Source organism: Carassius auratus, unplaced genomic scaffold (genome assembly GCF_003368295.1).
Source record: "Carassius auratus strain Wakin unplaced genomic scaffold, ASM336829v1 scaf_tig00026011, whole genome shotgun sequence".
Lineage (NCBI taxonomy): Eukaryota > Metazoa > Chordata > Actinopteri > Cypriniformes > Cyprinidae > Carassius > Carassius auratus.
The window spans coordinates 93,130-117,500 of NW_020525479.1; the positions used below are offsets into that span (position 1 = coordinate 93,130).

General features: G+C 33.4%; 1 protein-coding gene across 5 annotated transcripts in view; it reads left to right on the forward strand.

The window, feature by feature from the left end:
* Positions 1–18,768, forward strand: part of LOC113078571 (CSC1-like protein 2) — a 44,557-nt gene extending 25,789 nt beyond the window's left edge. For 2 of the 5 annotated variants that reach the window (XM_026250876.1, XM_026250881.1), the window contains 17 exons: positions 1,840–1,891; positions 2,021–2,129; positions 3,091–3,161; positions 4,579–4,659; positions 4,804–4,927; positions 6,294–6,427; positions 6,812–6,949; positions 8,075–8,228; positions 9,441–9,547; positions 11,623–11,709; positions 11,952–12,017; positions 12,529–12,691; positions 13,585–13,690; positions 15,539–15,706; positions 16,634–16,770; positions 16,844–16,921; positions 17,996–18,768. In XM_026250876.1, the coding sequence (XP_026106661.1) occupies positions 1,840–1,891; positions 2,021–2,129; positions 3,091–3,161; positions 4,579–4,659; positions 4,804–4,927; positions 6,294–6,427; positions 6,812–6,949; positions 8,075–8,228; positions 9,441–9,547; positions 11,623–11,709; positions 11,952–12,017; positions 12,529–12,691; positions 13,585–13,690; positions 15,539–15,706; positions 16,634–16,770; positions 16,844–16,921; positions 17,996–18,166 (1,946 nt within the window). In that variant the 3' untranslated portion in view covers positions 18,167–18,768. The remainder of the gene's footprint in view (positions 1–1,839; positions 1,892–2,020; positions 2,130–3,090; positions 3,162–4,578; positions 4,660–4,803; positions 4,928–6,293; positions 6,428–6,811; positions 6,950–8,074; positions 8,229–9,440; positions 9,548–11,622; positions 11,710–11,951; positions 12,018–12,528; positions 12,692–13,584; positions 13,691–15,538; positions 15,707–16,633; positions 16,771–16,843; positions 16,922–17,995) is intronic. The other 3 variants (XM_026250877.1, XM_026250880.1, XM_026250878.1) reach the window with 3 other exon arrangements.
* Positions 18,769–24,371: the final 5,603 nt, after the last annotated feature.

Here is a 24,371-nt window from a genome sequence, read left to right on the forward strand (position 1 = left end):
CTGTAAAGTAGGGATGCACGGATATAAGTTTTTTTTTTTTTTTTTTTTTTGGCCGATATTGATACAGATACCAATTTTAGCAAGGAACTTTTGGCCGATATCGATACCGATTTTAACAAGCAACTTTTGGCCGATACTGATGCCGATATTGGTCTATTGCCTAAAGCTGGGCTTAAAACCAAGAGAGAAAAAAGACTGGTTCACCCCTAGGAGAATTGATTTCAACGTTTCTGTTCCTGCGTTCCTCTGTAAAATCAGCCTAAGTAGACAATAATAATAAAGTACAGAGTTTCATTTACTTAAAATAATTTGTATTTTTAGCATTTTAAAATGATTTTATTAATTATAAAAGTGTTATTAAAAATATTTGATTCATGATTTTATTATTTAAGTGTATTTTTTAAATCTTTTTCATTTCAAATATATTTCCATTATGTATAATGATTTCATATTTTGTATTAATTTAAACATTATTTTAATTAGCTTTTAATTTTTAATTTAACATTTATTTATTTAAGATTTTGTTTGAAGGATCAATAAATGGTTCTATTTTATCTATTTTCATATGTCAGCCTTTACAGGATTAATAAGTGGAACCACAGGTTACAGATCACCTGTATATGTGGGCTGTTTACACGTTCACACATTTAATCATAAGTTATTGTATCAGCCACAAAGAGCCGGTGGTTATTGCCGATGTTTTTTCAGCCGAAGATAAAGTTAAAAGATATACGACTCCAATTATCGTCCGGTTGTTTTCTGAGCACAGAACTCTCCATCATTAGACGCTCTCTCATGGCGCACTGTAGATTATCATCATAGACGGTTAATCCGCGGCGCTCCTCCGCAGTAATGAGATTGAATTGCTATCTGCTCGCTGGGTAATTGGATGCCTGTTGCAGGGAAAAAGGACATAGAGAGCAGCCCAAAGACACAAACTAATTGGAAGAGGTCAAACATATGAAAACACTTTGGACGAGTTCTCAGAGACGGGAGCAATGTGGACAGAGTCACAGAGGACAGAGAGTTTGGTCAGAAACAGGCATGATGCAAATGTTTGAGCAGTATGTAAAGAGACGTATTATAGTTTGTTGTTTTATGAGCCATTTAGGCATGCAACGTAACAACAGAAATCGCCCACTTCTCAAATGGAACACATTGCATCAAAAGATGAAATGTTATATCTATAGTTCTTGTATATTTGAGACCTTAGAAGGTACGGGCCAGGTTTACTATCATTGATGTACTTTTATTGTAATATTTTTAATTAGTTTATATTTTTATATTTTCTGTTTTCATTTGAATTTTCAAGTATAGTTTTTATCATTTATTTTGTTATGGATTTAGTGTTTTAGTATTTTATTTAGTATTTTGGTTTAATTTTCTCACTGTCATCAAGTCTCCTCGTTTGCTTAATAATGTAATGAAAAAATAATATTACTTAAAATATCATGTACTCTATTTTTGGTTTTGTTTCATGTGTCTAATTCTTTTATTTGATTCTACTGATTTACATCTCTTAATCATTTCAGATTTTATCCTCCTTTTTTTGTTTTGTTTTATTTGTATTAATTCCTTTATTGTATTTTCTATTTTAATTTATTTTATTTTATATTTTAAGTTGTCATTATTTATTTAGTTGTTTATGCAATTATATCTTTAATTATTAATGTATTATTTTTTATTAATTAATTATTAAAATTTTTTTATATATATATATATAACAATTTATTAAAAATGTTTTTCTCTAGCATTCTGTGACTATGTTCAGCTCACAAAATGATAGTGTCTTTCGTTAGCATTCAAAAGCACAAATTAAGTTTTATATTTTTCCCTCAGAAAATAATGCATACAGCTTTGGACGCACAACAATCGCCAACTTGAATTCTGGGTGAGACATTTTATTCATTGCACAAATACTTCAACCCTCTTTCCCCTCATGCACTTTAATTGAAGATGTCATGATGCATTTTGAGTATTCTGGGTAAAGTGGACGTGTCTCTTTCTCTCTATTATTCAGAAATAACCTTTTATGGCTGCACACATCCTTTGCCTTCATGTACCTGCTCCTCACCGTGTACAGCATGAGACGCCACACGTCCAAGATGCACTACAAAGAAGATGATCTGGTATGTGAACCACATCACTTTAAAGGAACAGTTCCTGTTTAACCCTCATAATGAATCAGGGTCCGCTTTGACCTGGAAGAGATGCATAAAAAAAAAAATAGTAAGGGAGCAAAACTTTGCAAATGCTTTGAAACCTTCAAAATACAATATATAACTTTATTTTTATTTATTTTTCATACAATTATTATAAAAAATTAAAACCAATTAAAACAAGTAATGTTGCATGTTTGGGTCTTTTAGGACCCGGGTACCATTAGGTGTCAGAAATACTTATTGTAAAATTATCTATGAAGTTATATTAGTCAGAAACCTTTGGTAAAATGTATATATTCCCCCATATCTCACATATTTTTGTGACTGAAGTGTGTTTAAAAAAAAAAAAGTGTAAAAGTCTGTGCAAGTAAAAATATAAATAATTTAGTTTGAAACTTTTTTTAATTTAAATTTTTATGGGTTTAGTGCCATTTGCAGTTTCAAAGTATTTCTCTAAATTTTCATTAATAAAATCATTCCAAACTTTGAAATGTCTTCAGTTTGGTTTTAGATGACACATATTATAGGTGTTTTCTGAAATAACGACTCTTAAGGTCCAAGCGGACTCTTAATGTTGAATTAGTATGCAGATATTAAATGGGTTAAATGCAAAAAGTTCAGCATGAACATTTTGCTAAACATCTCCGTCTGTGTTATACTGGTTTGCAATGTGATTAAATGATTATTGGCGGAGCGTTTTCTTTATTTTACATACAGTAATAACACAAAAAAGCCATCTGGAGGAGTCTTGTGACGTATGCAGCTCATCGCTCATGCTGTAACGCTTATGAAATATTCATGAAGTCTGTCTATAGCACTGACCTACATTTCTGAGCCGAACGTTTAACCTCGATCCGTGCTGCAACGTCCTCCAGCGTCTGTGCATGTGTAAATAACCCAAATATCATGTTTTCCCCTCTCTCCTCAGGTCAAACGCACTTTATTTATCAACGGCATCTCCAAATATGCAGAAGAAAGCCATATAAAACAGCACTTTGAGTAAGTATTACTCCCCTTTATGCTTCAAACACAATATTTTCCTTTGCATCCTACGCTGTAAATCATGTAAATTATTAAAATCACGCGTGGTTTGGATGTTAGCGGGCGTCAGGGATGTCTACGTTCTCTGCTTCTGCAAGCGTGTGCCGTGATTGTCTAAATGAGTGTTTTAAATTCGAGGCATGCGGCCGATCAGCCGAGTCTGCGCTTGCCAAAAGTGAGTGTGATGAGGCGCTGGGGAGGAGCTATGAATAGACTCGAGTGTCTAAAGTCATTTTCCTCAGACAGAAAAATGCTGAAATCAGAGGAAAACATCACCGGCTGCTGTTCACTGTAATGTGTTTAGACTAAAGAGACAATACCGTCCACATGTTCGGCGTCTCTAGTGTTTTTAAAAAGAAGTTTCTTCTGCTCACCAAGGATGCATTTATTTGATCAAAAAAAATAGAGTAAAAATATTTATTTACGAAATATTTTATAGAATTTAAAACAACTGTTATCTATTTAAATATCTGATGAAATGTAATTTATTTCTGTGATGCACAGCTGTATTTTCAGCATCATTACTCCAGTTTTCAGCGTCACGTGATCTTTGCTGCTCAAGAAACATTTCTGATTATTATCAATGTTGAAAACAGTTGTGCTGCTTTAAATTTTTGTGGAAACTGATTTTTTATGTGAACTCTTTTGTAACATTATAATGCATCCATGATCAATAAAAGTATAATTTCTAATTAAAAAAATATTGAATGTTCCTTGGAATATTTGATTTCGATTGGATTCTGATTCGAATTAATTTATTGTCAATTAATAAATTTTAAATGTATATTATAATGTTACTTTTAAGATGTATTTTAAAGAGGAATTTGCTAGTTACTTTCATTTATTCAGTAACAATAATAAATAATAATAAAGAAATATGTACCTCAGTGGATTTTTAAATATCAAATAATTTTTTTTTATTTATATTAATGTTCTTAGCGATATTTCATTTTTTTAATATATATTTTATTTTAATATTTTCTATTATACATCAGTACACGATTTAAACATTAGAGAAAAAAAATGGTGATGCATTTTTTATTTTTCAGGATTCTTTGATGGGAATTATTTATTTATTTATTTTTAAGAAAAGCATTTATTTAAAAATAAGAGCTCTTTTGTGACATTATACATTTCTTAACTGACACTTTTTATTAATTTAATGCATCCTTGTCAAATACGAGTATTAGTTTATTTTCAAACAGTAAATCTTACTGACTACACACTTTTGAACAGTGTTTATCCATCATAAACTCCAGTCATCACAAATGACTTCAGAAGATGCAGTTCTTGCATTTCCAAGATAAAAACTCCCACAGTACCACTGTTAGCTGTTTGTCTGTGAGATGTTGATTTCTTGATTTGTGTCTCTCAGACAGGGGTACGAGAACTGTGTCGTACTGGAAGCGCGTGTTTGTTACAATGTGGCCAAACTGATGTCCCTCAACGCCGAGAGGTACAGTTCTAGATTTTAATAAACCGCTCCGGATAGAAACTCTTTCTCTTTTAGGTTCAGAAATGAGTCTATCCACTGATCTGACCTCTTATCGATCTGTTAAACGAGCTTCTGTGTGTGTGTGTGTGTGTGTGTGTCCTGCAGGAAGAAGACTGAACGCAGTAAGAAGTTTTTCACGGATCTGATGGCTAAGGAGCACATCCCTGCCATGATCAACCCCAAACCCTGCGGTCACCTGTGCTGCTGCGCCATTACAGGCTGTGAAGAGGTGTGAACACATTACCCACAATGCCTCTGTACTGTCAATGCACAGTGCAAAGCGTATAATTTGCACAGAAAGTGACAATCATTCTGAGTATGATTGTCACCTGTAGTATCATTACTACTTATTATATTAATATTGAGATAAATAAACAACTGTGTGAATGGAGTAGTAATAATTGTTTCATTTTTATTGTAATAAACTATTTTAAATATTATAGGATAAATACATTATTTAGTTTTTAAATATCGATCAACAGTGAATGCATGCAATGCAGCGTTCATATAAATAAATAAAATGATTTAATAGATTGACTTTATTTGACTTAAAATTGTTTATATTATACCTCAGTAGATAATTAAGTAGTTAGCATTTATTGTTTGCTTTCAAGCTGTATAAATATTAAGAAGGAGTTATTAAATTATTTAAATTATTTATTAATGTTTAAATATGTGCTAAAGGTATAATATAGTCAACATTGATTTGTTGCTTTCATGTAAACAATTAAAAACAGATAATGACACTTTAAACTGACTTAATTGAAACGTTTGTTATACCTCAGTAATATTTAAATGTTAATTAATTAGACTTTTATTGGTTGCTTTCATGTAAACAGTTATAAAAAATAAAATATGAATAAATCACTTATTAAAATGAATCATTTAAAATGAGTTCATTAATGTTTAAATATCTACTGATGCATATTATATATATATATATATATATATATATATATCATTATTTATTGGTTTCCTTTATTTAAACAAGTGTCTTAAAATATATTATATTAAATAACTGAACATTTAATAAACATTCACCATTTAATGGCTGCTATTTAAATTAAATTAAATTAAATTAAATTAAATTAAATTAAATTAAATTAAATTAAATTAAATTAAATTAAATTAAATTAAATATTTATTGGTGGCCTTCATGTAAAAAAAATGTTTTAATGATTGGATAATGAATAAATAAACGTATTTTGCTCATTAAAAAAAAAAAAATTTGAAAAGTTGCATTTAAAATGTTAAATTGTTTCATTAAACAACTTTTTAATTGATTATTTGAAAATCAAATGATTAGAATCAGAATGCAATCAAAAGCAAGTATTCCAAACAGCCGTTTATTAAGTCAGAACATATCTGATGATTTCTAAACAATGTTTTTAATATATATTTTTAACTGAAATGACTTGAATCGGTAATAGCCGCACTAGTTCTCTGGGTTTGATGAACTCTTATAGTGTCTTGGAAATAAAAGCATCATTGAGAGGAACTGAATGAAGTGATGGATGGTTTCTGGAGGCGGTGTCTGCTGATGTTGGGAGATGTTCTGTGATGCAGTGGAGCTGTAAGTCTGTGTGCTGTTTCAGGAGGAGGCTGTGAGTTATTACACCAAACTGGAGGCCAAACTGAAAGAGGAGTACAGGAAGGAGAAGGAGAAAGTCAACACCAAACCTCTGGGTATGGCCTTCGTCACCTTCCAGAACGAGGCCATGACTGCAATGTGAGTATGACACCAACCGCTCTAGCTACAAAGACTGTGTAAAATGTTGAAATATATATATATTACTTTGTACTAAAAAGAAGTCATTTGGAAAATAAAATATTGCACAAAGTTCTTAAGTATAACTAAAATTGTCAGCAGTGGCAATCCACCTGTCACTCAAGTGGCCACGCCCTTAATTATGCAGAACTTTAAGTCTTAATATAATTTAAACGGATTAGTTTAAAAAAAATATATAGCAATATAGACCAAAATCTTCTTTTAGGTATTCAGTGAATGTGCATTGGTTGAAATATCTGATGTGTTTAAATGTATTGATGTTCTGGGTCTGAATCTGTTGCTGATGCGGTGTGTGTGTGTGTGTGTGTGTGTGTGTGTGTGCAGCATCCTGAAGGACTTTAATGCGTGTCAGTGTCAGGGCTGTAAGTGTCGTCAGGAGCCGCGCTCCTCTCAGTTCAGTGACGGTCTTCATGTGTATGACTGGAGCGTCAGCTACGCGCCGGACCCCCAGAACGTGCGCTGGTGAGGAACACACTCACTCCTTCTCTTATACTCGAATCATTTCTGCATGCATTGAGCAAGACCCCACGCTGAACAGCTGTCTCTGTCAAATCCAGCTGATGTTGTTTCTCATGCTTTTTAATGCAATGCTTGAATTGACCGTCTGTTTATCAAGGTGTTTTTTTTTAATGGATCCGCAAATAATTGATTCATAATGTGTACTGAAGAGCCCTATGACATCAGCGATGCAGAAAACAGACAGAAGCACAGAATCCAGTCATAAAGATGATTTAATGAAATGTTTAACGGTTTGTGCTTGTATTTTAACCACCATAAAATACATTTCTATTAAATCATAAATCTAGAAAACATAGAAGACCAGACACAGTATTTCTGAACAGATAAAACAATTCATTAGGCACTATTATTATAAAATATGTTCAGTTTGTTGTTAAAGTTTGATTAATTAAACCGATCAGACTGCTGTTTATTATTAAAATTAAATTAAAATGGATTTAATTGTATTATTAATTGCACCCTAAACATTTAATATTTATTAAACTGAAATTGTTGATAATTCAATCATTAAAAATTTATTTATGGGACAATGCTAAATTTCATAACTATTAATTAATCAGTTAAATTATTAATGTTTTATGCATTCATTTGATTACTGACTTTTTTTGCTAAGAAATTTGTAAAACCTTTCATAGAGCCCTGCTATTTTAAAAAATATATTACATTATAGTAAGTTTTATTAATTAAATTGACCAGATAAGCTGTTTATTGTTAATCAAATTTAATACAACCTTTATTAAATCAGAAAACAAAAAATTAAATTGGGGGAAAAATAAAACACAGTTTGAGGGAGAAAAACTGATTTCATTGAGCCATAAAAAAAAATAACAAAAATAACAAAACAAAACAAAAAGGAATCTGTGAAAAAAAATGCAAATAAATCTTAATCTGATTTCATAGCCTCTAATACGGTTTCACTTACAGTACTACTGTAAAAACACCGTATACAGTGAGTAATGCGCTGTTAATGGATTCCCAGCAGCCTCTGCTTCTCTGTGTGTGTGTGTGTGTGTGTGTGTGTGTGTGTGTGTGTGTGTGTGTGTGTGTGTGTGTGTGTGTTGATCACAGGGAGAATCTGTCTTTGGGAGGAGTTTCCTGGTGGCTCCGCTGCTTCATCATTAACTGCATCCTCTTCCTCCTCCTCTTCTTCCTCACCACTCCGGCCATCATCATCTCCACGATGGACAAGTTCAACGTCACCAAGCCTGTGGAGTATCTGAACGTAAGACCGACACTAACTCCAGGCACACTTCTAGCCTCAAAGCCATTTTCTGTCTCCAGTGAAAGTGAAAATGATGCTCAGAACATTTCAGACCGAAATATTTTTACTTGCAAAATTTTGAATTGTATGTTTTAATTTGTCTGTACAATAATAATAATCATAATAATCATAATATTGTATTAACTTTGATTTAAATTAATCAGAATAACAACATTTAATATTATTTTAATGTACATTAATTGTATTATTAATAGTAATGTATAATGACTACGTTTTGTTATAATAATGATGATAATGAATAATAAGGAAAATAATAATCCATTAAATAAATCATACATTTAAGAATTAATTATATTAATTTTTATATATAAATATGGTATGTAATGCATAATACATTTTATATAATAATAATAATAATAGTACATTATGGCTTGATCATAATGTAGAATTATTGTAAGTACAAAATATATCATAATGACAATATTAATAATATACCATCTTTTTCACAATACATTGTATTATTATTATCATGTATAATTAAACTAGGTTCTGAATCAGTAATACACAGTAAGACTAATATTATAAAACTACTACTAACAATAACTGTATTAAATTTAAATTAATAATACATTTTGTTACAACAATTTTTACAATAATAATAATAATAATAATAATAGTAATATTTTATATATATATATATATATATATATATATATATATATATATATATATATATATATATATATATATATATATATATATATATAATAAAAAAAAATGTAGAATAATGTATATAATAAGCGAGTACACCATGAATCCATTTTCCAAACCGTGTTTTTGGCTTGTCCTGAATCACTAGGGTACACCTATAATAAGTGTTTATATTCGGACTATTTTAGATTGCTTCGGGGATACCGCGGCGGAGTAACCCAGTACCTTTGTGATTCTTCATAGACATAAACAGAGAGAAGTAGTTCCGGCTACGATGTTCTTCCGCAAGACGCAAGCAGTTCTGTTTATTAACTGCTAGAGCGTCAAAAGTTACCGACTGCAGCTTTAAGCTTTAAACTGCAAGAAATCTCAATGCTCATGTTAATGGGCTTATTATTTATTTTTCAAGAATATTTTTGTATTATTGTTGGGGTTGAACGATGACCTGGATGTGAACACACTCTGATGTGTTTGTGTGTGTGTGTGTGTGTGTGTCTCTAGAACCCGATCGTGACTCAGTTCTTCCCCACACTGCTCCTCTGGGCCTTCTCCGCCCTGCTGCCCACCATCGTCTACTACTCCGCCTTCTTCGAAGCCCACTGGACCAGGTACAAGACTCAAATCACTCGTGACCCTGGAGCACGAAACCAGTCTTAAATCTCTCAGCCAAAACACATTGTATGGGTCTGATTTGTCTTTTATGCCAAAAATAATTAGGATATTAAGTAAAAATCATGTTCCAACCAGATATTTTGTATATTTCACAGGGTCATGCATCTTCTCAAAATACACTTTGCATAAAGAAAATAAATGTTTTAGGACCATTAAATAGTTTTTACATTGTGACGTTATTTTCATGAATATTAAACCCATTTTAGACAAAATACAATTTTATTCAAACATTCATTCAATTGTGTATTATGTATCCATTTATTCTTCCATTCATTCATTCATTCAATCAATTAAATGCATTTTATCCAGTCATTCGTTTTGTTTGTTTTTGTTTTTAGTTTAAAAGGTAGACCAACAAATGTTACCATAATGTATAAATACTAGGGATGTAACGATATCAAAATCTCACGGTACGATACAATTTCGATATTGACCTCACGGTACGATATTTATTGCGATATTGTGTAAAAGCTCACGGTATTGTTAAATAGCTCACGATAGTGTTTGTGATGATAATAGCGAAAAAATACTGACATTTATTCTGCTTTTGCCAGTCAACAGGTAATTTATTGTTGTATTTATGGATCCATGACAACATAAACCCCTGATCACATAGTGCTTTTAAAGTGCAAGTTGTAGTCAGGAACATCAATATTCTGTATTGTAATATTTGGTTGCATAACTGATTCTTCTGTGCAATGTTCAAGTTAAGAAGCACCTAGAACAATTGTAAACAATAGGGAATTCACTTAAAGTGCAAACAAAGAACAAGTTAAGTCAAGTTTAAATGTGCAAGGCAAATAAAAGCAGTCTTTTAAAACTGGTATTTAGGAACATAACTTAAAGTCAAAAAGCCTTTTAAAAAAACACTGACCTATCATTTAGCTTATGTTCACGTTTTTCATCAGAAAGATCAAAATATCTACATTGCAAGGGAGAAGAAAAAAAAACAGTAAAAAAAATCCTTAACAGTCTGGCAAAAAGCCTTCAGAAAAATACTGTACTATCCTTTAGCTAATGTTCAAGTTTTTCTTTAGAAACTTTCTTTTCCGCTATGAACTCCCAAACTGACTCAAATGATTCGCGAACCCGCTTTGAACTCCCGAACTGATTCAAATGATTCGGGATCCCCAAACTGACTCATGTTGCTTGTGTTTCCTGTGTTGTATCGCAGTTTACTGTGGCAGTGTTTGCACATAGTCCATTGTCTGTCCACCACCTTCTCTCCTTTTGCGTTTTTTGACACGGCGAAACCAAAATGTTTCCAGATATCTGATTTAAAAGCTGCAGGGGCTGGCACGATCTCAACTTCGGTTTTGTTGTTTTCATCCAGTATCGCTGTCGGCCATGCTGTGAGCTTGTGTGGACAGCGTGCAATCCTATTGGCTTAACAACGGTTGCTGTGACGACGAAGCGCAAAGGATTATGGTATATGTAGTTAACAATGATTTGTTCCGCGGGACTGTGTTTATTCCTCTTGCTTTTTGGCGGAGACCTGTCCTTTTAATATTGTAACCCAACCACGATGATATCGAGACACGTTTACCACCGCGATAACGCGATATCGTCAATATCGTTACATCCCTAATAAATACTTTACAATTTATATATCTTTATTTATTTAATAGTGTTTTTATTCATTCATTAATTTATATTTATTGATGTATTTAATTAATTGTAGTTTTATCAAATCATTTATTAATTTATATATTTTATCATATGTATTATTTTTACCAGCATTAATTAAAGACAGACCAACAAATGTTTCCATGATATATAATCAGTTAATAAATTATTTACTCTGGGTTTGTTTAGTTTTTTATATGATTTATTTGTTTGTTTAATGTGCTCATTTGTCCTCCTCACAAACCACACATCACTGGAGAGATCATTTATTATTCAGCTTTCAGATGATGTATGAGTCTCAGTTGAACAGAGAGGAGCGTTCTGACTGGCTCTGTGCTCCAGGGTCACACAGGGTCAGCTCAGGTGTTTTATCTGTGTTTCTCAGGTCGGGTGAGAACAGGACCACGATGCACAAGTGCTACACTTTCCTGATCTTCATGGTCCTCTTGCTGCCATCTCTGGGTCTCAGCAGGTACAGTCAGATATCTGTACATTTGTGATTTATGAATCTGGAATTGCATATCTAATCCATTATTTATATGCATCCTGGGACTATCTGATGATCTGCTCATTATTTGTGTGCATTATTTTATTTAATTATCTTTTTAGTATATTAAACTGTACTGGTTTGCAGGTGATGATTGCTAACGCTCTTCATTATAAAGGCTTGTTTAGCTCCAGGTGTCAGTTTGATCATGTTCTTCTCTGTGTTAGTTTGGACGTTTTCTTCCGCTGGCTGTTTGACAGAAAATTCCTGGCCGAAGCCACCGTCAGATTTGAGTACGTTTATTTCATTTTTTCTTTTTTTTAAATGCTTAAACTTTATAGCCAAGAGTTATAGTTTTATAAATTTAAATATTTAGATTTATGTATTGAACCTCTGAACGTTTTTTTTTTTAATGCTTAAACTTTGTCAGTCGTAGCATTTCATTTAAAATATACTTATTTTAATGAACAAAGCAAAAAATAAATTTTAATTGTTTATTTTATTTAAATATTTTTATATTAAATTAAATTCAGAATGTTTCAATTATTGTATTTTTTATTTCATTGCATTCTTTTAAATTTTCTTAGCAATTGCAGAATTTTTAAACTTCAATATTTTAATTATTTATTTTTATATTTAACAGACATTCTTGATGCTCCACACGAGTTTTATGCTTTCTTTAAAAAAAATTTTATTTTTTTATATTCATATATTAATTACATGAAATTTCTGAATGTTCATAAACCTGGTTTTAATTTTTCTGGTTGTGATTAAGTGCATTTCTGATTTCATCTGTGATTTCAGGTGTGTCTTCCTTCCTGATAACGGAGCGTTTTTTGTGAATTACGTCATTGCGTCGGCGTTCATCGGAAACGCCATGGATCTTCTGCGGATTCCAGGTCTGCTCATGTACATGATCCGGCTGTGTTTGGCTCGATCGGCTGCGGAGAGACGCAACGTTAAACGGGTACAAACCTTTTAAACCACTCGCTCTTATATCATTAATGCTCAGGTGAATCCAGCAAACCCTGACAGGAACACACAGGCTCATGCATCTTCTCAAAATACACTTTGCATAAAGAAAAGAAAACCATTTGAGGAAATGTTTTAGGACCATTAAATAGTTTTTGCATTGTTACTTTATTTTATTCAAACATTCATTCAGTTGTATTTTATACATCTATTTATTTATTCATTCAGTCATTCATTTATTTAACTGCATTTTATTCATTCATTCATATATTAGTTAATTTATTTAAATAATTGTATTTTATCCAATTATTTATTCATTTTATTTTAATTTGTTTTATTTTATTTAAACCAGCATCACAAATATAATGTAAAAATACTTTTCAATTTAAATATCTTTAAGTTTTTTTATTCATTCATTTAATTTTATCTAATAATTAATTCATTTATATATATTTAATTAATTCTATGTATATATTTATTTATTTTAACCAGCTTTAAATAAAGACAGACCAACAAATATTACCATGATTTATAATCAATTAATAAATTATTTTATTTATTTATTTATTTATTTATTTTAATGTTATTTATGTGTTTATTTATTTTTTGCATTGCAGTTAAGATGTAAAATGTGCTTAAAAATGGTTTAAAAAAATCTAAATTGTAAATAAACTTAATTTTAATAAATTTAAATTTAAACAAATGAATTTCCTTAAAGCAAAAAATATATATATTTTTTTTCCTTTTGATGGAAGGATGTATTTTTTTGTTTTTGACAAGTTTTTTGAGATTCATCCACCCACAGTGAGTTATTTTTACCTGCTGTTCACCTTGATGTGATGCGGTTAGTTGTATAACGTGTGTGTGTGTGTGTGTGTGTGTGTGCAGCATCAAGCCTATGAGTTTCAGTTCGGAGCCGCCTACGCCTGGATGATGTGCGTTTTCACCGTCGTTATGACGTACAGCATCACCTGTCCAATCATCGTCCCCTTCGGTGAGTCAGGCCACGCCCACATCAGCCCATTCACGAAACCACAGACCGACAGCCAATCAGAGAGAGGGACACAGAGGAACCACAGGGGTGTAAGAGAGAGGATACAGGGAGAAATGATGTGAATGACACGACCAAAAGAGAGAGAGAGAGTGTGTGTGTGTGTGTGTGTGTAGAGCGCCTCCTGCTGGCTGCATGTCTGATGCATCTTCAACAATAGAAAAACGCAAGCTGCGCCAACAGAACCACCTGCTTATGCAGTGTGTGTGTGTGTGTGTGTGTGTGTGATTAAATATAGATCTTCTGCCTGTGTATTCACTGCAGAAGCACACAAACGGAGAAGATTTGAACAGTAATCTTTGTTTTCTGTCGCTGAGCTTTTGCATGCTCGCATTATTTCTAGAAGTCTCTCAGAAACACACACACACACACACACACACACACACACAGGCGTCGGTGGAGCTGGCGGAGTGTGACTCATCGCCGTTCTGCGGAGGAAACTTTACACACATCTCTCAGCCCACACAGTAAACGCAGACAGACACAGTAGTTCACATCTGAGCAGTGATTAACCTCACGTCTGCACACAATGAAAACACACCACTGCCTGATGTTTAGTCGCTTGAAAGATGCTAAGACAGACCTCATGAGATTACAGTATTGATTTTGTGGCCTTTTGGTTCATATTTGTTACTCTGAGCTCATCTATACACCAGTGTGCTGCTGTTAGCTGGTGAAATATACTTTTAGTATTATTTTTAGTTTATTTCCTACTTTTTAATGTCACTTATTGTTTGCTGGTGTGTAGGTCTATACCATTTGATTGGGACAGGGTTATTATCATTAACTAAACAAAAAAAAAAAAAAAAAAATGAAATAATATATAACTTTTAAAAATATATATTTTAAATTTAAGCAATATTTCTTACTTTCATTTAAGTTGACGTACTAAAATATCTAATATAATGTATAATAATGTCATGATATATAATAAATAACATGCAGACATGACAAAAACTAATAAGAATTACAAAAACACACAAATAAAAATTTACTAGAGCGTATAATCTAACCTATAATCATTTTTTTATCAGAAAAATGGCGATCAGTATTATTTTAGCAATCAGAAATATCAATTATTATTTTTATTATGATTTATTTATTGTATATCTTAAAGCTTCAGGTTGATATCAAAATACAGTTATACAATAATAATAGTTATTATTGTTGTTGAATGAATTTTAAACATAAGAAATATTACATAAATATTATTGTAAATATATAAAAAATTTTTACATAATATAGTTTTAAATTTAGCTACAAATATATAAACGTGTGTCTGTGTGCATTTATTTAAATTTAAATATATGAAACTGTGTGTGTGTGTACATTTGTGCTACTAATAGCACAAATGTACACACACACACACAGTTTCATATATTTAATTCACATTTTTAAAAGTTATATATTATTTCATTTTTTCTTTTTTTATGTTTAGTTGATGATAATAACCCTGTCCCAATCAAATGGTATAGACCTACACACCAGCAAACAATAAGTGACATTAAAAAGTAGGAAATAGACCTAAAACATACTAAAAGTATATATTTGGTTATCTCAAATTCTTTCAATTTCAAATGTTAAACCATCACGCTTTTATTTTGGCACAAAGTCTCAGGGGGTTTTAAAGCTGGTTTGTAAGAGCTTCTTAAAAGTTTAGGAGAATGGTTTGAAATCGATGTTATAGGAGACAGAAACCCAGCAGAGATTGGTTCATATGAGCAGTGTTTTCTGTGAACTGAGACACTGGCTGAAGACGTGATATAAGTGAGTGTGATGGGTGACCTGCAGGACTGATGTACATGCTCCTGAAGCACCTGGTGGACCGCTACAACATGTACTACGCTTACCTGCCCTCCAAACTCGACAAGAAGATCCACTCAGGAGCCGTCAATCAGGTGGTGGCTGCGCCCATCCTGTGCCTCTTCTGGCTGCTGTTCTTCTCCACCATGAGGACAGGTGCGTTCACACCCTGCAGCACTGAACCAGTCAGAAGTCACTCAGGACTTTATATTTGGAGAAATAGACAATCATACATTGTATGGGTCAAAATCATCCATTTCTCTTTTGTGCCAAAAATCATAAGATCATGTTCGATGCAGATATTTTGTAAATTCCCTACTGTAAATAAATCAAAACTTTATTTTTGATTAGTAATATGCATTGCTAAGAACTTCATCTGGACAACCTTAAAAGCAATTTTCTCCATATTAGATTTTTTGCACCATCATTTACAATATACAGTAAATTTCCTACCATACATATATCAAAGCTTAATTTTTTATTATTAATATGCATTAAGAATGGTTTTGTTTAAAGACGATTTTTCTCATTATTTAGATACTTTTGCACCCTCAGATTATATATTTTGTATATATTGTATATATGTCCTACCATAAATAGATCTAAATTTAATTTTCAATTAGTAATATGCATTGCTAAAAAAAATAATAATAATTTTAAAAGGCGATTTTCTCATAATTTAGATATTTTTGCACCCTCAGATTCCATATTTTGTAAATTTCCTACTATAAATAAAGCTAAACTTAATTTTTATTAGTAATATGCATTGCAAAAAAACTTTAAAAAGTGATTTCCTCTTTCCTCTTTTTTTTTTTTTTTTTTTTTTTTGCACCCTCAGATTCCAGATTTTGTACCAATTTCCTACCATAAATATATCTAAACTGAATTTTCACTTCGTAATATGCATGGCTAAGAACTTAAATCTTTTTCATTTTGAAGGTACTTTAAATCTCAATTTAAAAAACTTCACCTTTATGACTGGTTTTGTGGTCCAGGGTCACAAATATCCTACTTTAAACTAAGACACTACAGTGAATCGAGTAAAAACCATCCAGCTGTGGCTCACTTCCTCTGGTTTCTCAGGGTTTCTGACCCCGACGTCCATGTTTACCTTCGTGGTGCTCATCATCACCATCGTGGTCTGCCTGTCGCACGTGTGTTTCGGTCACTTCAAGTACCTCAGCGCACACAACTACAAGGTACGAGTTACAGGACTGCAGGTATGAGCTCAGCTCAGGTAGACTGTCACCTGTCCGGAGCAGAGCCACTAACCACACCTGTGCCTCGTTACAGATCGACACCAAGGACACGGAGGTCGACGGAGTGGAGAACGGACGTCCTGCTAGATCCTCACCCTCCAACAAATCTCAGGTACTACAGATTTCTTAAAACGAGAACGCTCTGACTCATTTTTCAGGCTGTTTATACTATTTTTACTTTCGTTTTTAACATCAGGATCTCAAAAGTTGTATTTTGTATATACTCATGAAAATGAAGCACATTTACCCCTCTCTCCAGCAGTTCCAAGTACTTATTAATAATAATACGTTTACATGATTTTTAATTTACATTATGCTTTTAATTTCTAAACTAAGTACTACTGAGATATGCGCAGTATTTGTTTTTTGTATAAAATAAAAATTATTTAAATAAGTGATTTTAACAATATAGTAGTTTATATAATTAAATTAATTTAAAATTAATTTATAATTAAATGTACAAGTGAAAGTATACAGTATAGCAGTAATTATTGAACAGAAATACATTACTGATTTTAAGACATTGTGTAGTGTTGTTGGTATTAATTCTGATAAATTATAAATACCTAGTTAGCAATAACAATAATAATATTTAAGCTACATTTTAATGAATAGTATTTTTAATACTATAAACTGGCACATAGTAGTAGTGTTTGTTGTACAGAAACAAATAGCGGATTTACATAATAAAAACATTTTGTATGTATTGTTGCTATTATTAGTAGTAGTAGTATTTGCATTATTATTATTAAAATGTATGATAATAATAATATTTAAATTACCTTTCAATTAATAGTGTTTTTTCAATATACAGGGGATACATTATGGTAGTTTTTTTTTTACTGAATTAAATTGCTGATTTTAATAATGCAAATAATTGTCTGAATTATTGTTATAATTATTAGCTTTATTATTACTGTTAATAATTTGTGCATTACACTAATAAAATGACAATGTGCTTCATTGTATCTGAAATATTGGCAAAAAATGCAAATAATCTGAATGCTCCTTAATGCTTGTTTCTTTTTAATATTATTTATCTTATTCTTCTTGATTTTGGGGGGAAATATGATCTCTGTGAGATTGAAAACAAATCAAACCAGAGCGTCCTGTTTTTGCGTTTCATATATATTTTAATCAGATGAGTGTTTTAATACGACTCTTGTGCATCTGTTATTTATTTCAGCAGCAGATGTACATCGCCCAGGTCCTGCAGGACCCAAACTCTGACGAGACCGGAGCGGGCAGCGGAGAGTCCTCGCAGGACGAGGAGATGATCAACGGCGGGAACAGCCTAAACGAAGCCGACTTCCAGTCCGGAGAGGACAGTCTCATCGCCAACGAGGTCCACCACTAACAGAGCCGAGAGGACGACAGGCCTTCATCCGCACACGTGTGTCTGTCTGTCCCCGCATCAGCACCTTAGAGACCCACCTCTGCCAAAACACTCGGACTGTACATACGCTTGCAAACCATTGCATGAACACACTCGTCCGGAAGCTCAAAGACTTCCCGGATCTCCCTTTTCGAAAAACATCCAAGTTTGGATTAAAAAATAAAAAATACGAAAACGCCTCAGGAAATGGAATAACGGATGGGAAAACGTCCTGTTGTCGTCGCGCTCGTTCTCCCATGGTACGCCTTAACAGCGATAGTGTTCCTCGCCGGCTTTATTTGCTCGCTTTTTCTTGTTCTTTGCCTAAACGATTGGATCCGGCATTCCAAAGGAAACCTGCAATAGCAAGAGCGTATCGGCTTTAGACTGTGTTCACTGTACTGAACACTAACAGACTCCGGCGAACTTCTCCCCGATGTACAGTGTGTTAGTGTTGTCACTCAATGACCCATATTCTTACCTTTTTGTTTTGGTATTTTTAACGCTATTTTGCCTTTAACGGATGTGTTTGTATCCCTGCAACGGAGTACTGACGTTCCCGTCTTTGTAGCGCAGTAGAAACCGCTCGCCGCTCATAACGTGACCTTACAGACTAGATGCAAAAAAAAAAAAAGCGATGGAGAATCAACGATTCGAGACGTTTGAGAAGAGTCGTAGTTTTTCGGGAGTTTAGAAAGCGAATCCCTGTAGTTTGGATGGTGTAAACGAGGACGGGTTTCTTGTTAGGTGCCTGCTTTTGTATGAAATGTTTTGGCGTCGGAAATGCGTTTAGTTACGAACGACTGAGTTATTTTTCTTTTCTCTATCTCTCTCCTTGTTGTATATTTAAACCTGGTGAGATTGATCTAATCTGAGTACTAATATTAAGAGAAATGTGGCCGTCACATGAAGAAGCATCTGACTGCGGATACAAACGACGTCGCTTCAGTTCTAGTGAACTTCATGAGAAATAATAAACCCAGCGCTGGAGAAGCTGAGATAACCCTTCATTCTGATTCATTAACGATAACGATCAAGTGAAGAATGATCACGCTTCACTTCTCTCCATTCTATCTGTCTTAAAGAAACAGTTCACCCAAAAATAAAGATCAATTGCTGACCAAGTCCTCAACCTCAGTCCATCCAAGATGCAGATTGGTTTGTTTCTTCATCAGGTTTGGAGAAATGTAGCATTGCATCAGTGTCTCACCAATGGATGCTCTGCAGTGAATGGGTGCCGTCAGAACGAGAGTTTGATAAAAACATCACAATAATCCACAGCCACTCCAGTCCATCAGTTCACGTCTGGAGAAGACTAACGCTGCATGTTTGTTTGAAACAAATCAAATATAAAGACTTTTTAACAAATATGTAAATCTATATTGTAAAGGACAACTGGAGGAAACACTGTTATGGATTATGGACACATATTTGAGTTAAAAATGTATTTTTTGATGTTAACTGCTGGACTGGAGTGGCTGTGGATTATTGTGATGTTTTTATCAAACTCTCGTTCTGACGGCACCCATTCACTGCAGAGCATTCATAATGCTACATTTCTCCAAATCTGATGAAGAAACAAACTCACCTTGGATAGCCTGAGTTCATCTTCAGTAAATGGGGTGAACTACTCCTTTAGTCCATCAAGAACTGATTCGAGTTGCTTTGGTTTCTATTGGAGCCAGTCATGTTTTAGAGTGGCATATTGTCAATACTAAACAGGAAGCAGTTTAAGGGTTAAACATGCGTGTCCACAACATGTAAACATCAGTTTTGCAGTACATTACAGACCTCAGTTGGGTGAAGGAAGGTCTGAATCTGCCTAATTCATGAGACACACGCAGAACAAATGAGTGTTAATCGTTTCAGTCTAATAACAATCAGTGAAATGGTTTAATTTGTTCTCGAGTGGAGTTAAACACAACATCTCCCCCGACTAAAGTCTGTAATTATTATTATTATTATGACAGTATTTTGTGTTTTCACACCTGCTGCTGCACACGATTCCTCTAGATAGATGTGCCAGATCATTTTCTTTCTTTTATCAACCTAAAATCACATTTTCCAGTAGTTTCTGTGACCTAAAAGGTCCAAGCGATCGAGTCTGATTTCTGTTTGCGGTGAGTTCTGCACTGATGGTTTGTATTTCTGTTACTGTATCCTCAAAAAAGTTCAAAACTGGAGACTTTTGTGAGAAAAGCTGGTGATGAGGATGAATCTCTAGGAGGATCTGTTACCGGTTTACATCATGAACACGCAATATTCAGCAAATAACTGCTACTGACACGGCACAAAGTGACTTGAGGATTGAAATCGAAGAGCCTCAGGTGTTCTTTTCTGTTCCAAACGATAAACATGTTTACATCTGTCATTTTTACTTGTTTTCCTTCGGGATTGCACCTTTCTCCTCGATGAAGACACAGATGGTAACCTATGAAAGCTGTAGCTGTGTGTGTGTGTGTGTGTGTGTGTGGTTTGGAGGAAGAAGCTACACGCTGGAGATACTGATGTATATCTGTGTCTTGATGATGAGCGGAGCGTGTGAATCTTCTGTGAGCACAAGATATTGAAAAGCACGCTTTGTAGATGCACTAGAAGGTCATTTCTTGGTTTCTGGTTCTGTCCAGATGTTAGCGCTCCCTCGCCGGCTTCTTATTGAGTTAATGAAGTCTCTTCAGCATTTGGCAGTGAAGTAACGAGCGGTGTGGGACGTTTTGTATAATCGTGTACAGGAAACTGTTTGGAGATGCAAATGATGGAAGTATTTGATACCAGTCATGTATTAAAGATGTGTCAAAGCTAGCTGTAACAATGCATTTTTAATAAACCATGACTTCTTTTTGTTTTGTTTTATAAGCTAAGCGTTTAAGTTATGAAGTGCACGATGTCTTTTAGAAAGAAAACACTGGAGAGGTGATTTTTTTTTGCGCAGAAGAACACGAGCTGTGCATTATGCAAGAATGAATCGCAGGTTGTTTGTACAAAAGTTGTGATGCCGATGTACAGTATGTGTGAAAGGGGGCCGAGCTTTAACAAGATGTGAACTAAACCTGTTTGTGTTCCTCTAGTCTGCGCTCACATTTAGGAGACGCAGACGGACCGCTCTAGAACCTGTGTGAGATCTGTTCTGACTCTGTTTCTGTCCGAAGGTCGTCCTCATGGTGAAGCATTTGTCATCTTCAGTTTCTTGATCAATAAAAGTTGGCTTTCATTCTGTGCACGTGAGCTGTTGTTTCTTCCGGTCACAAGGGGGCGCTGCAGCCTCACATAAAAACAACAAAAACTACTTGGACATGACAAATTCTGTATAATGTGTGAACTTGAACTAGGCCTATTACAGGCAAGTAGTGTTGTTGTTTTAGTTGTTGTTGTTTTTTTAATAGGGACAGTACAAAAAAAAAACTACTACAGTAGTAGTAGTACTACAAAAATGAATCCTACAATTCCCATCTTCCGAACTCCTAGTTCCTTAACTCCTAACTCTCTCTTTATCAATTTACATAGAGCAGATGGTAAAAAAAAAAATCAATTTTATATATGACAGATTTTTTACATTTGTAAAACTTAGCATATTCATTTTTTCTTACAACATTGCAATGATACCAAAATCCAAATTTGGCTTTTTATCAATTATTTTTAGAGCACGGCTATACAACATTTCAATTTTTTTTATTAAGGAATCACTTGTTTGAGTCCAAACTAGGGCTGAAACGATTCCTCGAGTAACTCGATTACAAAAAATGTGCATCTCAGAAAATGCTTTATTTAAAACCCCAACCGAATGGCACTTAAATGCACTTAATTCATCTGTCAACTTTGCCATTACAAGTACAGACTGAGAAACAATGGGTAATAATTAAATCTTTATTTCTGATGTATGCATTGCATTCAATGCATTTAAAAAATACAAAAACATTTTCTAAAAAAGGAAACTTAGTTCTTAATTTTAAGAGACCCAGGAGTCTTATTTTCTCTTGCATAATTAATATTGCACTTTAATTAAGCAAAAACACATTTTATCCGATTACTCGATTAATCGATGGAATTTTTGGTAGAATACTCGATTACTAAAATATTCGATAGCTACAGCCCTAGTCCAAACTGTAATACATAGAAAGATGCATGCATTTAAAGATGAGCTGCCTCATTTGAGATATATTTTCTAATAAGTTTAAAACAATTTAGGTTACTCCTTACCATTTTTGATAGCTTTTTTATATGTTTATCAAATTGAAGTTGAGAGTCTAAACAGTACCTAAAAAATTAAGCTCATCTACCTCCTCTATTTCTTTATTATTTACTCAAATTATTACTTTTTCTTTTTGCTTTCTATTAGAAAAGCACATAAAGACAGTTTTGTTAACATTCAGAGTAAGATGATTTTCCTGGAGCTATATAGATGTCCTTTGCTTTAGTTTATTTGGCAGATGACTTAGCAGATGAATTAATGAGTGTGTCATCAGAATAAAGCTGACATCCAACAACATGGTACTGTAGATCATTTATAAACAAACTAAGAAGCAAGGGGACTAAGATTGAGATACATTGGTTTGTATTACACGTTTTCAGAAATGTTGTTTAAATAGCAAATATACATGATTAATATATACAGCTTTCTCATTGATTATTGACAAGGACATGTTTGCAGTTAACAGATGTGCAGTTTGAGACTAACTTCCCCTGCGTCTGTCATCTGGTTTTCACACAGACCACATGAGCGTCACTTGGTTTCAGCGTCAGTCTGAATTCACACACACTTGTGCAGAATTGAGTCTGAATGCACATCGTATCAGTCAATCCGGAGACAAAATCATGATTCGGCTTCCAGACAGCTGCACAAAAATAAAAGCAGGTTCATGGCTTCCATTTAACAAAATCTATTCTGAATGTAAGCATTAGAAGCTGAGTAATATGTGAAATCCGTATATTAATTACTATTGGAAAGACAACTGTTGACCGCAAACTCTCATTTTGTTTATATGCAGGTGTTTGAGGAATGACTTGATTGTGCATTTTTTTAATCTTCACTGTCTTGTTTAATTTGTGCAATTGTTCATTTAGATGTTACTCTTTTTTTTTCTTTCAGTGTAGTGTATTAGAAATCAAATTTGAGTAAAATCTGCAGGAAAAACAGACACATAACTAATAGGAACACGTCATGTGAAGCTCTAAAGTGGATCAGACTTTATTACAAATGAAGTGATAAGCAACAAGCCTTCACTTATATTTGAAGTTAACTTTTAATTATTATTTTTTTGCAAAACAACAAACTTGTATATGAAATGGCCATTGTGTGTTTGACCTGAAGTTGGCATCTTAACCTTGTATGATATAAAATTGTGCAGTTTAGAGGTCAGTAAAGGATTGCAACGAACACCTCAAGCTAAGAAAAGCGTCACTTGTTTATCATTATGTGTTTTCTTCATTTAAAGCTGCAGTCGGTAACTTTTGACGCTCTAGCGGTTAATAAACAGAACTGCTTGCGTCTTGCGGAAGAACATTGTAGCCGGAACTACTTCTCTCTGTTTATGTCTATGAAGAATCACAAAGGTACTGTGTTACTCCGCCGCGGTACCCCCGAAGCAATCTAAAATAGTCTGAATATAAACACTTATTATAGGTGCACCCTAGTGATTCAGGACAAGCTAAAAACACAGTTTGGAAAATGGATTCATGGTGTACTCACTTATTATATACATTTTTCTACATTTTGAACACAAACAAAGTTACGGACCGCAGCTCTGATTGGTTGTTTCTTAACCGGGAGCGATCGACCACTGGGAGGAGCCAGAGGAGTTTGATTTATTCACAGATTATCTGTCTCATATTCTACTGTCAGGACATAATGACAGGTTTAACAAATATGTAAAAAATATTTTTTTTACAAAAGTTCCCTACAGCACCTTTTAGAGGGTTTGTAACAACCACAACAAACACACACATGGAGATCAAATGCAGAAATAAACAGGTTTTATTAATAACAAAGCATATCATATTTGGCACTTTGGTGTCTTGTAATGTAGTGTTGAAGGTTGTTGAGTATGGTGTGAGGTAGAGTGGGATTGTTCATTGCCCTTCAAGCTTAAAAACGTCAAGTTGATTAAAGTTCAATATAACATCATAATGAACGTCACCTTCATACAAAGCGCTATGATTTTCCATCAGGTTATTAAAAAAGACCATAATA